Source organism: Leucopleurus acutus (genome assembly GCF_964270905.1).
Source record: "Leucopleurus acutus genome assembly, chromosome: 15".
NCBI classification, from domain to species: domain Eukaryota; kingdom Metazoa; phylum Chordata; class Mammalia; order Artiodactyla; family Delphinidae; genus Leucopleurus; species Leucopleurus acutus.
Window position 1 is genome coordinate 15,266,436 of NC_139157.1, and position 14,825 is coordinate 15,281,260.

The 14,825-nt window shown below is 45.4% G+C and overlaps 1 protein-coding gene across 1 annotated transcript in view; it reads right to left on the bottom strand.

Moving 5' to 3' along the window:
• PLEKHG1 (pleckstrin homology and RhoGEF domain containing G1) overlaps window positions 1-14,825 on the bottom strand; it is a 223,496-nt gene that overhangs the window by 11,130 nt on the left and 197,541 nt on the right. The window contains exons 9-15 of the mRNA XM_082855515.1: window positions 14,261-14,443; window positions 14,075-14,170; window positions 13,824-13,910; window positions 7,611-7,644; window positions 5,149-5,244; window positions 3,494-3,532; window positions 1,410-1,432 (exon numbers count right to left, since the gene is read on the bottom strand). Coding sequence (XP_082711641.1) covers window positions 1,410-1,432; window positions 3,494-3,532; window positions 5,149-5,244; window positions 7,611-7,644; window positions 13,824-13,910; window positions 14,075-14,170; window positions 14,261-14,443 — 558 coding nt within the window. The remainder of the gene's footprint in view (window positions 1-1,409; window positions 1,433-3,493; window positions 3,533-5,148; window positions 5,245-7,610; window positions 7,645-13,823; window positions 13,911-14,074; window positions 14,171-14,260; window positions 14,444-14,825) is intronic.

The window sequence follows — 14,825 nt, forward strand, 5'->3', positions numbered from 1 at the left end:
CTTGCTCCGTGATCATAGCTTGGCTGCCTTACAAGGGCACCGTCCCAGTGTTTGTTTATGAAAACAAAGTACATGAAAAAAATCAAAATCTCATGCCATATTTCAGGACAATGAACCAATTCATGTTAATAAATTTCAAAAGCTTCCAAACAGAAATATGCACTACCTGAAAAAAATCCACATGCCGTCATTTTAAGCAAATAGCTTAGAGATAAGACCATGTTGATTTTTAGACATTTAGGCGTCTAAACTGAAAGATACATTATTTATTAACAGGGTCACTTTGGCCCTGTGCCCAGGAGTGGAGCACGCAGAATCGCGGGGGAGATTTTCACAGCCACGTTGCTACAGTTACAGAGCATGAAGTAAGAAGCTGCGCTCAGTCCCCTAAGCACTGTTAAGTAAGCCAGTTGATCAGTAGGCATACTGGATGTGGTTTACCCAGGTCAGGATACAATAGGCATTGTTCGTAGGTAATAAATTTGAATATACATCTTCTAATACAACATACCATTTTTCTTCTGCCTCTCCTAACCTTTTATTGGAGGGAGAAAAATCAAAGCTTGATATAGTGAAGTTTCATTATACCACATACGATCACACCTCTTATACCAGCAGCAGGACCATATCCTTAGACGGGGATCTTTGTGATTGAAGTCTGATGCTTTGAAAAGGGAGCAAATACTCAGGATGCAAGAGCCTCAGTCTTATATGCACAGAGGCACAGGGCACAGTGTGGGGTGCACCACACTAGCCCTGTGTGGGTGTTACATCTTTTTTTTAAAATTAATTTATTTTATTATTATTATTTTATTTTTGGCTGTGTTGGGGTCTTCGTCGCTGCACACAGGCTTTCTCTAGTTTCAGTGAGCGGGGGCTACTCTTCGTTGCGGTGCCTGGGCTTCTCATTGCGATGGCTTCTCTTGTTGCGGAGCACGGGCTCTAGGCGCGCAGGCTTCAGTAGTTGCAGCACGCAGGCTCAGTAGTTGTGGTTCACGGGCTCTAGAGTGCAGGCTCAGTAGTTGTGGCACATGGGCTTAGTTGCTCCATGGCATGCGGGATCTTCCCGGACCAGGGCTCGAACCCGTGTTTCCTGCATTGGCAGGCAGATTCTTAACCACTGCGCCACCAGGGAAGCCCGGGTGTTACATCTTAAGGTAATAGCTTCTGAATAGAGAGGTGGGGCAGAAGGATGAAGAAATCATTGCCTTGGTTCTGAGAGATGAAGCTGGGGTGGTGAGGTGGAGGGAGAGTTGATAAGGACGAGCCCTAACTTAAATCTATTTCAACATGTAAAATAATTATTTACACTTGGAAGATTAGCTGGAGATGAGACATATAAGGGAAGGGTAGGTATAAAGGGCACCTAAAGTAAACATTTCAAAATAAGAAATGTCAATAGTACTTACCTTTTGGATGTCTTGTGCTGTTTCTGAAAAATAAAAGTTTTTTTATTTTTTAAGTTTGCGGATTAAAAATGTCTCTCTCATACATAGGTAAGCACTCATATTTTATAGGGCTTTTAAACTTATTGTTAATAATTGAAGCCCAAGCATCTCTGGGCTCTTGAGACCTAACTGTTAGAAAATGCCTCTCAGTTATCCAAGTATAGATCTTGTACTACATGTAAAACAACCATACATGTATCTGAGTGATAAGTATCTTCCTTAAATCCCTGAGAGCAATGGACCAATTCATATTAATGCGTTTCAAAAGCGTCCCCCCACCCAAATATATATTACCTGAAAAAATAATCCACATGCCCTAAGCCATGAAACTCACTTAAACATAAGATTGTGCTTCTGTTAATTTTTAAATATTCTATTGGCTTTAATTGAAGACATAGCATTTATCAACAGGGTCACCTTGGCACTGTGCTAAGGAGGGTGCAAGAGGAATTGTGGGGAGAGATTTACTAGCCACATCCTCATATATACCCTTACGATACTCTGATCATGTGTGTCTCATCTTTCAACACTGTTTAATCACAGAAGCATTTAAAGTAAAAAGTGATCAAACCCTCTCCACAAATTCCACCCTGCAGAGGCAGCCACACTTAAAAGTTTGATGTTCATCTTCCCAGGTCCCATGCCCACTGCCCCAATCCCACAACAATGCACAGTTGTTTTGCTCTTAAAGTTGCAGTATGCAAAATTGAATTTCCTGCTAAATATATGTAGACACTCTTATCAGTAGGCAGATATGTACTTGATTCTTTTTGATAGCTGCAGAATATTCCATGCAGTATTCCAGAATTTACTACAACTTTAAAAACTATTTCCCACTAGATGGGCATTTTATGTGGTGTCTTGTTATATAAACTCTGCAAAGAACACAGATACTCATAGATCTGTGCTCACTTGGGTGAGCACTTCTATACAGGAAGTGTACGTTGTGAAATTTCTATGGGTGAAAAATTTGAAATTTTTGGTTCAAGAGCAAATACACATTTTCAATTTAAATGGGCATTAACAAATTTTGCTCCAAAAAGGTTGCAGAAATTTATACACCAACAGTTTCAGAGTGCCTGTTTTTCTTTTCTTTTGGCCAAGCCCACAGCTTTCTCCTCTCCGTTTATCTCATTGAAATGTATGATTTTTCTGATCACTAATACAGGTGACCATTTGTAAATTTTATTGGCAGTTTGTGTTTCTTCTGTGAAACTGCCCGATTATATTCTCTGCCTTTCAAAAAAGAGTCCACATCTACTAAGCCCACATGCCACAACCACTGAAGCCCGCGCGCCTAGAGCCCGGGCTCTGCAACGAGAAGCCACTGCAATGACAAGCACGCGCACCGCAACAGAGTAGTCCCCACTCGCCGCAACCAGAGAAAAACCTGCACGCAGCAACGAAAACCCAACGCAGCCAGAAACAATAAATATAATATAATACAATAAATTTATTAAAAAAAGAGTCATTTGTCCTTTTTTTAATAGATTTAATTAATTAATTAATTTTTTGGCTGCATTGGGTCTTTGTTGTTGTGCACGGGCTTTCTCTAGTTGCAGAGAGCAGGGCTACTCTTCGTTGCGGTGCACGGGCTTCTCATTGCGATGGCTTCTCTTGTTGCGGAGCACAGGCTCTAGGCATGCGGGCTTCAGTAGCTGTGGCTCGCGGGCTCTAGAGCGCAGGTTCAGTAGTTGTGGTGCACAGGCTTAGTTGCTCCGTGGCATGTGGGATCTTCCCGGACCAGGGCTCGAACCCATGTCCCCTGCGTTGGCAGACAGATTCTTAAGCACTGTGCCACCAGGGAAGCCCCTGTCCTTTCTTTTTGATATATGGGATTTCTTAACATCGACATTCACAGATATTCATCTTTTTATGCCCATTATCTATGCTGCAAACGTTTTATGTCATTCAGCCTTACATTTTATAATGGGGTTAATCAAATCTGCCAATCTGTAATTCATCTTGTGTTTATTTTTTTTGTGTATGGTTTGACTTAGTGGATATCAACAAGAATGAAAAAAGAAAGTTATTTTAGGACTTACCGCTGGTCTTCAAAACTTTATGCGATCTTGAGGAAGGTTCTAAGCGAAAAGATAAGGCCAGCATCATTTGCAAAACCAAATCAAGTTTGTTTCTTTATAAGTGAATTATTAGCTTATGGGCAAATGAATTGAGCTCTAGAAATTTTCTATCAAATTCACCTAAATCCTGATTGCTTAGAGATACTTAGCAGCAAGACATTCACTCCATCAGAACTGTAGGATAAATAGTAAGCTGTGCGATCTGGGGTCACCTAACAGAAAACCAACCCTACCAACTAGTAGAGCAATGTTCTGAGTTTTAATTACCACCTATAAGCGGATAATGTTCAATTTTATATTCTTCTGCCAGAGCCCTACCGCGAGCTCCAGGTCTCAGATGCCAACTGTCCATCTGACGTGTCCCCAACATGCCCATAGACTCAGCAAACTCAACATGTCCCAGTCGCAGCTCACCAGTCTCCCCCATCTGCTCTTCCATTTGGATTCTTACCTTAGTTGTCGCTCACATTACCCTCCCGAGTTAGCGACCAGGACATCATTTTAAGTTTCTCCTGTTTTCATCCATCACGGTCTTGTGGGATCCCAGCTCCACCCCAATCACCACTGTCTCATTCCAAACCTTTACCATCTCTCGCCCAAGCTAGAGGAACAGCCTCCTACCAATTCTCCCTGCCTACTTCATTTTCCACATCGGGCCAGAACTCTCATTTTAAAAGGCAAACATGTCATTGCTTAAAATCCTTCCATAGCTTGCAGGATAAAGTTCAAACCCTCTGCGTGGCCTTCCACGATCAGGGCCCAATCTGTACTTCCAGCCACATCTCTTTCCGATTGACCTTGCCCACCTCCACCTCCGGCCCACCTTGCAGCCAGGCCAAACAACTGGCAATAGCTGTCTGATCTAAGGTACGCTGGCTCAAGTCTCAGGGCCTTTGCATGTGCTATTCCCACCCCATCAGGCTCCTCAGCTCCCAGATCCCATCTGGGATACTGGTCCTCTACTCTGTATGGCCTTCTCTCTCCTTCCTAGAGGGTTCACCTCTCTCCTTTGTCTCCCTGCTCTTTCTTCCATTCAACCTCTACTACAGCTCCATTGTATGAACTGGTATTTATTCAACCTTTTTTTGACTCTCCCACTAGACTACAAACTCCTTGCAAGCAGGAATCCTGTGTATTATTCGTACATTCCCAGTTCTTAGTACAGTGCAGGAAATTAGGTAGATACTCAATAAATGCCGATTTAAATGGAAAAAAAAAAAATCCGAGGGCTAAGGGAATACCACACGAAGTCTGGTTTAGCAAATGTGTGTTAAAATTTTAGGTCTGAATACTCTTTGGGATGCGTCATTTACAGGATACAATTTTTCACTAGCGATAGTAAAGAGAATTTAAGTACCTGCAGGCCAATGGTAATAACATGCTATACAAAGTGCACTTAGTTGATTGACATGTTTTTTTATATTCACTGGAAAATAGAGAGTTAAGTAGAAAGAGTTTTAGAACCAAAGCTTGAGAGCCCCACCTGGAGGCATTCTCAAAGGTATTCAAACTGGCGGTGTGCTCAAAAACCGGAAAGAATATACCTTTTTGTCAGACTGAAAGGGACTTTCACGACTAACGCCCCATAATTATCTTGATTACCGCATCCTATTTACCAGATTTTCTTCTTAGGCGATATGAAGCAGAACCATCTTTAGAGCCACAAAAGGCTTTTGTCTCTCCCTCAGGACTGTAACAGAAGCCTGGGTAATCTGTAACGTAAGAACCACATGCATCTATAAGAAGGAAGCGTTCCGGAACGTCTCAGAAAATGGGTAGGACTTGTTTTGATACCTATGGATTTATTCTTCTTCCTCAGGCATGGTAGAATCCCTCCTTCCATAACTGGTGTTGAATATGCATCTCAAGACTTTCTGTTTACTGACTGCTGGAGTGTGTTAGCAAGCTAGCCCACAACCCCTCCTCCAACCCCGCCCAGCACCCACCAGGCACACACAGGCACTCTTTCTCTGTACTCTCTTCTTTTCACTCTCTTGCAGAAAGAGCTATAACCATTGGCTCTACTCTTACTAGAAAGTTAGTTCAAATGTGTAGGGTGTGATAACTTCCTACACCCACTCAGACTCATCTGCAGCTCTACGACCCACAGTGGTCAGTCAATTCCATGAACGTAAAAATCCCTGCAGCTGAACTTGCTACCAAGGCCCCCGATAGACTGCGGTGATGGGCCACAACAGAGGCCCTGTCAAGGTAAAACCAAATGGAGAATTCCCTCTAGGTAGCAATTTTGTGAGGCATTGGTGCCCGGCGTGGCGGTGGAGGGAGGCGAGCCCTTCCTGCCCCCGTGGAAGCTCTCCTCCCGGGCGGCGACTCTCCATATTTTTCTAGACGTGGCTCCTTTGAACATGTGCTGAATGGTTTAGGTTCTCTTCCCAGACAAGGGGCTTTCATTTTATTTCATCTAAGGGGTACACAGGTTTTGGATTAAGAAAATCTGGTCTAATCCTGAAGTAGTGCAGCGTATTCCAAGATCATCTGCACCTAAAGCCTGAGGGTAGACAATTTTAGGACACGGCCGCAGACTGGCGTTCTTCAAATCGGGGTTACGGCTCTTCAAGGGCATCTGAAGTGCAAGAAAGTTCTGAGGGCTGTTAAAGACCACATACACTTCTCCAGTGTCAGAGGCCATTTGGTCCAATGGACTGGCCTGCTCTGTTCACAGCCAGCTGAGACCAAAGTCAGGGTAGGGCAAGTAAGGTTATTTTCCTAGGCTGAGCTGCTCTGGCCCAGGCCTGGCCTGGCAGAGAGGCACATAGCACCGTTAGAGGCCTCACATCATTCCGTGTGCTCACAGAATCTTAATGGTGTCCGAGAGCTAGCTCAGAGCCTGGGAATAAATAAACAATGTTGAATGTAGCTACTCACATGGAACAGCTGACCTCTCTGGATCCCCATCTTCCTCCATCTTTTCTCCTAATTCCCACCTGCCCATCCATGACCTTGCCTTCGCTTCAGAGCGCCCAGATATATTATATACATTATATATATATATATATATTTATAGAAGAAATAAGGGGTATATTGTGCAGCGGAGGAAATATAGCTAATATTTCATAATAACTGCAAGTAGAGTATAATCTTTAAAAATTGTACACGTATAACTTATATAATACTGTAAATCAACTATACCTCAGTAAAAAGAATCTTCGAGAGATTTCCACTGAATAAAATAAGTGGCTTCAGAGAACACAGGGCAAGGAGCCCCAGCCCAGCTCTCTGGTGGGGATCACCTTGCATCATTTCTCGGGATCTCACGGACACGCAGTGGGGAATCTCAGTGACAGTGGCGGTGCTCATTTTTCTACTTCAGTTATGTTTCTTTATTTCCCCCCCCCCCGGAGAATTAACAACCAGCAGGCTGGGGGGTGGGCTGGGGTAGGGTGGGGTAGGTGAATCAGCTTTTGCTCTTGGGGAAAGATTCCTCAAAAGTAAGTTATTTAGAAAGTTTTAAGTAAAAGTTTCTGTCAGACCTGGCTGTAAGTCTTTAAAGCTATTGCTTCTTTTTAAATTCTATTTAATCTGGGAGATCACAAGGATGTGATAAGAGCTTCGAACAGGTCTTATTGTATAAGACCTCACTTATATTTATTCTCTGACTGCTATGAGAAGTCCGGAGACACAATAACATATGTGGGGCAGTTGTGATTTTAAAATGTGACCTGCATCTGGAAAACCAATACCTATCTAGTTAGCGTGATTACTGCAGAAAATCAACATAGATTTTCCGCTAATGGAGCGAGGTGGGAAATGCATTGTGGGAACATCATTTTTGGTGGTGCAGAGGTGGGGCAAGGGTGGCCCTGGAAGCACATCTTACATTGAGTTGATGCAGAGACCAGCGGCAAGCCGTCGGGGAGCTCACAGATGAACCGAGAAATTACGGTAGACACAAGCCAATGGGTTAGGAAGAGGGTGTACTGTCTGCTGGCTCTGTTTGGTAAAACAGTGAATAGAGAGCTGCTACTTTCTCACAATGGACGTTTGCCATAAACTTGTAGAAACTTGAGAGAGACGAGGAGACAATGAGATTTCAAATTGTATAGAAAACAAAACTTACGAACGGCATCCATTTCAAGTATTGCTTGCTTGGCCTGAAAGAAAGAAGGTGTAGCTATAATTGCAATGACCTTTTTCTGTTCCTTCTTTAAACTACCAATCCTAATACGGGTCTTATCCCACCTGAGTGAGTGGTTTTGGAAAAGCTTAAAAAAAAAACAAAAATAAAACTCATTTCTTTTAGGCATTAACACATAGTTCAAGGGATTCCAACAGATGAGCATCCGTCCTCGTGTGGGTGGTAGCTGCTGCACCACTGGTGCCCCAGAGCTAAGCTTACAGCCCTCACCTGGAGAGAAAGAAGGAAGGGAAGGAGGGAGGAAGGAGGGGGAGGGAAGGGGAAGGAGACACAGGCAGGGAGGTGTAGGAGGAGGAAGGGAAACTAAGAGGGAGAGAGAGAAACTTTCACTGAAGGTTCAAAAACCTGGCTGAGCAGCGTATCAAAATCTAGATTCCTGCTACCCAACCCTAGTCTACTGAATCCAGCCCTGATCTATGGAACCAAAGGCTCAAGCGACAGGGCCTAGGACCTACACCAGCAGCCCTCCCCGTATCTCTGGGGCATTATAAGTCTTCTGAGCTGAATGCAGACTAGTTGCTGGACAGTTCCCCTGTCCTTCCAAATATTATGCGATTATCATCAGCTGACTCTCCCAGCACCCCTGTACCTACCATCACTTGTGTGTGCCCTAGAATCTCCCAGAGGGGGAGGAAGAGCTGCGGTGTGGCAGAAGGACCCTGGAGGACATGGTTTGTGATCCTGGCTTTAGCACTTAACTAGGCAGGTGCTCTCATATTCCTGCATGTGTTCCTTCGACCTTAAGATGGTAAGATAGGAGCGACCTTTCAAAGTTGCTACCAGGACCAAATGACAGGCACTCAACCCAAGTTAGTTACCATTTACTCCCGCAGGGGACTGGCCCTGATGACCTTGACTCTTGCTTTCTCTGCATACAAACTTCTCCCCGACTCAACCCCCGAGCTTCTGAACTTTATTGCTTTGAGGCTTCTTTTTGTGTAATTATTGCCATATGTTATCAATGTATAGGGAACAGTGAAAAGAAAAGTTAATGGCCTTAACATGAATCATCTTGCTGAGGATTCAAAGAAGAAAAAACCTAGATAGGTTTTCTCGCCTCTTTCATGTCATTTTCATTTTTCAAGGTAGTGTAATGGAACCTACAAACGTTATGCTAAAAATAACTTTAAAAATAATTTTACTAATACTTTGTCACAGTAGGTGATGATATCACAGTAAAAATGTCTGGGCTAAGGGGCAACCAAAAAAAAAAAAAACACAAAAAACAAACCACAAAACAATGCAGTCACCTGAGTTTTGAGAAAACAAATGCTTAGATTTTTATGACACTGATATTTCTATCATACATTCAGAGTTTGAGGTTACCAGTTGAAGTTAATTTCAGACACAAACGTTAGCTCAGTTTCCGTGAAGTGCATTGGCAGAACCATGCGAATATACAAAATGCAACAGTCTCTACCTGAACCTTATTCCCAACTAATCTGGATGAAATTTAGTTTATATGCCACGTATACAGATGGGCCACATGGCTAATTTCCAGCTAATTCCCAGCAAGTTTCTTGGTATCCATAAACTTGACTTCGAGAACTCAATATTTTTTTTTCCTGGTCTTGACATTTAATTCAAAAAAAGTCTATTCCCACATTTTTCCACTAGGGGGCAGCCAGAGACTATCACTGAATTAAAGGAATGGAAGGAGGTTACGAGGAACCTAACCTCTGCAGCTGTGTTAACAGTAGAACTGTGGTACATCTTTTTTTTTTGCGGTACGCGGGCCTCTCACTGCCGTGGCCTCTCCCGTTGTGGAGCACAGGCTCCGGACGTGCAGGCTCAGCGGCCATGGCTCACGGGCCCAGCCGCTCCGCGGTATGTGGGATCTTCCCGGCCGGGGCACGAACCCGTGTCCCCTGCATCGGCAGGCGGACTCCCAACCACTGCGCCACCAGGGAAGCCCGGTGGTACATTTTCTGATGTTTGTTCCCATTATGTAATTCTTTTATTTGATAGGAGTAAATATAGTTTGAAAGCTTCAAGAAAATAAGAAACAGTCTTGAGAAGAGAAAACTTCAACTTAGTAATAATCCTGCTTAAATAAAATATAAAATTATCATTAGCTCATGGTGGATAAAGTATATTAAATAAGTGTGCTTTCATTTTCCCTAGGAATAATGTGGTTAAGATCAACTTTGGATCCAGGAAGAACTGGGTTTGAATCTGGGCTCAGTCGTATACTAGTTGCATAAACTTGGGCAGTTTACTTTCCGTCTCTGAGCCTCTGTTTTTATTTCTCTAGAATGGGGAGAATAAGACCTTTCTCGTAAGGTGTTTTTCTAAGGGTGAAATAAGAATATAAAGTACTCAGCACAGTGTATGTGTGCTCAAGAAGCTGTAGCTAAAAAAAAATAGAACGTTTACATCTATTTACACCTAAAAGGGTCAGGAACTTGGACCAAAAAAGCACAATTCTACTGTGACTCTATTAACCATTATAAAACATAAAGGGAAAACTGCTTGGAATACACACCCCTAGTGTGGGAGAAAGAGGAAGGTCTGTAAGCTAGTTTCACTTTGTAATGGCCAATAACTGATTTTCAGAAGCCCTTTGGCAGTTTTGATTTTCCCAGGGACAGGTAAACAACAGGTGGGGCATATCAAAGACACACTGCCATTGCTCAGAAGGGCATTGCCAGTGACAAGGCCAGCAAGCAAGTGACTAACCATGAAGCAAATGCAGTCGCCTCTCTGCATGAGCTACCTGACACCTCGCAACACCCTGAAGAGATGAGACTCATGCTTAAGTCAAAGCACACACCTATGCACATTCATTTCCTGGGCACCGAATCACTGCTGATAGCCCCTGAGAACAAGCTTCAAATACTTTTCAAAAACTATGCAAAGAGCAACCAGACTTTCCTTTCTCAGAAATCTCAGATCTCCTTATTTCCACCCAGTTCTACTCTCATGAGCATCTTCACATTTACTGCTCCACTTCATTCCTCCTCGCCTGGGCACGGACCATTTCCCCGCACGCGTGGATATCCATTCTCCACCCTCACCTTAGTTCCTCGCCACTTTACTTCTGATCACCCTTCCCTCCACTCCAGAACAGTAACACACAATCATAGACGCCCCCAGAGCCTCATCATCACCCAGAAGTGCCCTCCCTTTCCGCAGGACTCCAGAAGTCCCCTCTTCAATTACAGATCTCGGTACTTTCCATCTCTCCACCTTAACTCTTGCTGAACCAGTTCTCTGACTTATCCTTCAACCTGTGCCTATCTTCTCGGTTGGTTTCACCCTCCACTCAGCCTGGAAATCATGCTCAGTCACTGCAGGTGGGATGCTGGGTGGCACTGTCTTCCCATGCCCACTTAACCTTCACCCTCACCGCTCTGCCAGTCCTCAGCCTTGGGGAACCCACATGCGCCCCATGGCTCAACACTAATGTTGAAGTTGCTGGATCAACACACACATTCATGGTGGCCAGCTTCAGTGGGCCTAGGATCCTTTCACAGATTACTGTAGTCATCCCTACTGACTCGCTAGCCTGTGTTCTTTCTTTCTTCCTTTTTAGTTTTTTTTTTTTTAAGTTATTTATTTTTGGCTGCATCGGGTCTTCGTTGCTGCACACGGGCTTTCTCTAGATGCGGCGAGCAGGTGCTACTCTTCGTTGTGGTGTGCAGGCTTCTCATTGCAGTGGCTTCTCTTTATGTGGAGTATGGGCTCTAGGCACATGGGCTTCAGTTGCTGTGGCTCGTGGGCTCAGTAGTTGTGGCTCACAGGCTCTAGAGCGCAGGCTCCGTAGTTGTGGCGCACGGGCTTAGTTGCTCTGCGGCATGTGGGATCTTCCTGGACCAGGGATCGAACCCTCGTCCCCTGCAATGGCAGGTGGATTCTTTGCCACTGTGCCACCAGGGAAGTCCCTAGCCTGTGTTCTTTAGCACGTGTTCTGAACCGCTCCACTTTCCCTCGGACATCCAGCCCCATCTTTGCTTCACTCACCCAGTAGATGCCGTTACCACCAACTTCAGTGAAGGCAAACCCTTTCAGTTCCCTCAAGTCCACCTCAAAGTTTATCCTTTCTCATTTTTCTTCTCCCCCGGCTCAGGGAAGATATTTCTGACCCTTTCCAAGACTAACCCCTACACCTCCTGGTAAAGTGAATATAAATAGTGTGATTAGCGTAGAAGAAGCGAATAGATTGATTACCTTTGTATGGAGCCGCACCAAGTTTCTGGTTCCTAAGACCAATGGGATTACTTCTATCCTTTAAGTGTTTTCAAAAGCCATATTGCAAACATATGGAGGCGTGCATTAGCCGTTCTTGCATACTTTTTCAGTAAATAAGAAGTTTTGAGCTTCCAGCATCAAGTTCACGATCTAATGTTTTTATTAGACTGTATTTACAGTACATGCCCCCATCCCCGAAATTCGGGGGTTAAGGATGATCCTATTCTGCCATCTCCCTGGGGTCACATTCCAAGGGGTGTTCCACCTCTTATCTTTACTGTCTCCTGTTCTCTTTCCCTGTCTCCTTAGCCTACATGTCCACCCTATTCTTCATGAGGGCAAAGCATCTTGCTTTCTTCTTACCTCCCCTCAAACTACCACCGTTTGTCTCTTCTGAACTTTGTTTAAAAAAGAAGGCTACACCCAGTCTGTTCCTTACTTCTCCCTTGCTTGTCCACCCACCGCCCTCTCACCCTTATCTCTCAGTTGCCAAATCTAATATGTACTTTTCTGTTCGAATCTGTCTTCATCTCTGCAGGCTTTGAGATGGTTACTCCACTCGTTCTCGGAGACATTCCTTCCTTTGTTACCACACTTTTCTCCTTCAGTTTTCTTACTGCCTCATTCCGCTGCTCTGCCTTTGGTTCTTCTGCAAATCCCCCAACCCTTGCTGGTCACTTAGATGTTGGGATTCCCAGGGGTCTGTCTTTCCTTTACACGTTTGTGTGGGTCCTCCTATCAAATCTCGGGGCTTCGGTGACTGTGTGGAGAGACCTGCGTCTCTCCCTGCAGCTGAGCCGCCCCTGCACACGTGTCCCTGCTGCTCCCTCTGAGGCCCATCCAATCGGTCCCTCCCCTGGGCAACCCGTCTTGGAACTCACAACACCATCCTCTTGGCCCAACTTCTGACTCATCCTTGACTTTTATTTCTCCCTCTCCTCATGCACTTGGTGGGCAAAATCCTGTTCCCTCTGGTTCCACGATGGGCTCTGCCTCTCCCCCCATCTCTTATGTTCCCTGGCAGTGCCCCTCGTCTCTCTTCTAGGCCACTGTGGAAGCCTACTAATTCTTCTCCTGACGCCACTCACACTCCGCCGGCTGAACCGTCACACTGTCCCAAAGTTACACTCTCAGAACACAGGGCGGCCCATGCCACCCCCCCCCCCCCCCACAAAGCCTTCAGTAGTTTCCCACCACGAAAATCCAGGCTCCTCAGTGTATGTGTTCAAAGCCCTTCAAAGGCCAGCTGACTGCTTTCCACGTTTCTAGTCTTACGTCCTACTCCATCTCCTGAGGACTCGACCTTTCCGGGCACACTCTGTGTGCTGTGAACACAGGGCCCCTGTTCACACCTCCTTGTTTTTTGTTTACGCTGTTCTCTCAGCTTGGTCTCCCCTTTTTCTTTTCCCCCACTTAATAAAAAAATTCCTCATCCTTCAAGACTGAGCAAACAGGCATTTTCCTTCCTCTCCTCACTCGACTGTAAACTTGAACACTATTCTTCCACAATACTTGGCTTATACCTCTATTAATTCATCACATCATTTATATGCCCAGCTCCCTGGTCTGCAAATTCCTTCCCGGCTGAGCCTGGGTCTTGCTTCCCACAGAGCCTAAGCCAGCTTTATCCACCCCAGGTGCTTAGCACACCTTTGAATAATTCTCAGAACTGCCTTTATGTTCTACTAGTTCTCTAGAACTTCCCTGACAGTCTTTTCCTTATTTTTCTTCTTTCAGGCCACAAAAGGAACAACAACAAACCCAAAACTCTCCACCGAGTCTCCCTACATATGAATTGTTTCAGTACCAATGGCTGGTTCGGTTGATCCTTACGTAGCCTCTCAACTATCTTAATTTTGAAGGTGCACATTTGCTGCCGTCAGGCTGTCTTTCTGGGACTCGAGTTCCTTTCAGTGTTACTGTTTGCGGCCCTCACGGTCTTACCTTAGCTGGAATCTTCGCCGCGTGATTTTCCAGGATCAGCCTCTTGAGGTGCAGAACCCACAGGCGTTTGTCTTGCTGCGACCTTGCCTACCGGGAGGAGATGTGGACAGTCACGCCACCCCGCTAGTCGCAAGACACAGACACTCCTAAGACCCTCGGACTGGATGGGACACACGCGAGGTGGCCAGAAAGTCCTGCAAAGGCCTCCAGCCGTGACGCACGAGGGCGGGGAGGTGAGGGGGTGCTGGTACCTGAACGGTGTGCTGCAGCTTGGGGTTCTGGTAGTGGAAGACGCTGAAGCTGAGGGGCTCCTTTGGGATCACTTCCACCAGCATGAGGTTGCCGCACTGGAGGGGCGGGCAGAGAGGGGGAGGCAGGCTCGCAAGAGGATGGAAGCAACGCCCCAGTCCTCGCCCGGGACCTCTATTCGGACCTACCAGGATGTGAGCTTTGTACGTAAACGTGTCGTCTCTCTTCTTGGTGATGAGAAGCAGCTTGTCAAAGAGGAAGAGCGTCCGCTCATTCTTGGCCCGCTGGAGGCGGAAGGTCCCCTCGAGAACTAGCTCCCCGTAGCTGGTCAGGTCTGGCCCCTTCCAGTTGGTGAGCAAACTCTGTATCTCCTGAAACAGTGAACATTCCCTGTGATTAAACAGGAGGTGGGAAGGCAAGACGGCGAGGACAGAGGGGCCCATTTGTTGAGCCTCAAGAATGGTGTCTAAATACCTGCGACAGGGGCTAAGGGCCCTGCGTGGTGTCTGATGTGTCTGCATTTATGGCTGGTGTCACTTCAGGGTTAACAGAAATGAATCAAGTTGTTAATTGACGAGTTGCCAATTACTTCTTTCCATCCCTCCATAATCCCTCTACTAAGGCAGTGGAACTGTCTTTCACAAGCCAGGTAAGGAGGCTGCTGGTGTGTGGCCTTCTCAGCTGTCCTTCTCATGATGTGCTCACCCACATTCCCTGGACGAACACCCTCAGAGCTACTGACCTGAAAAACCT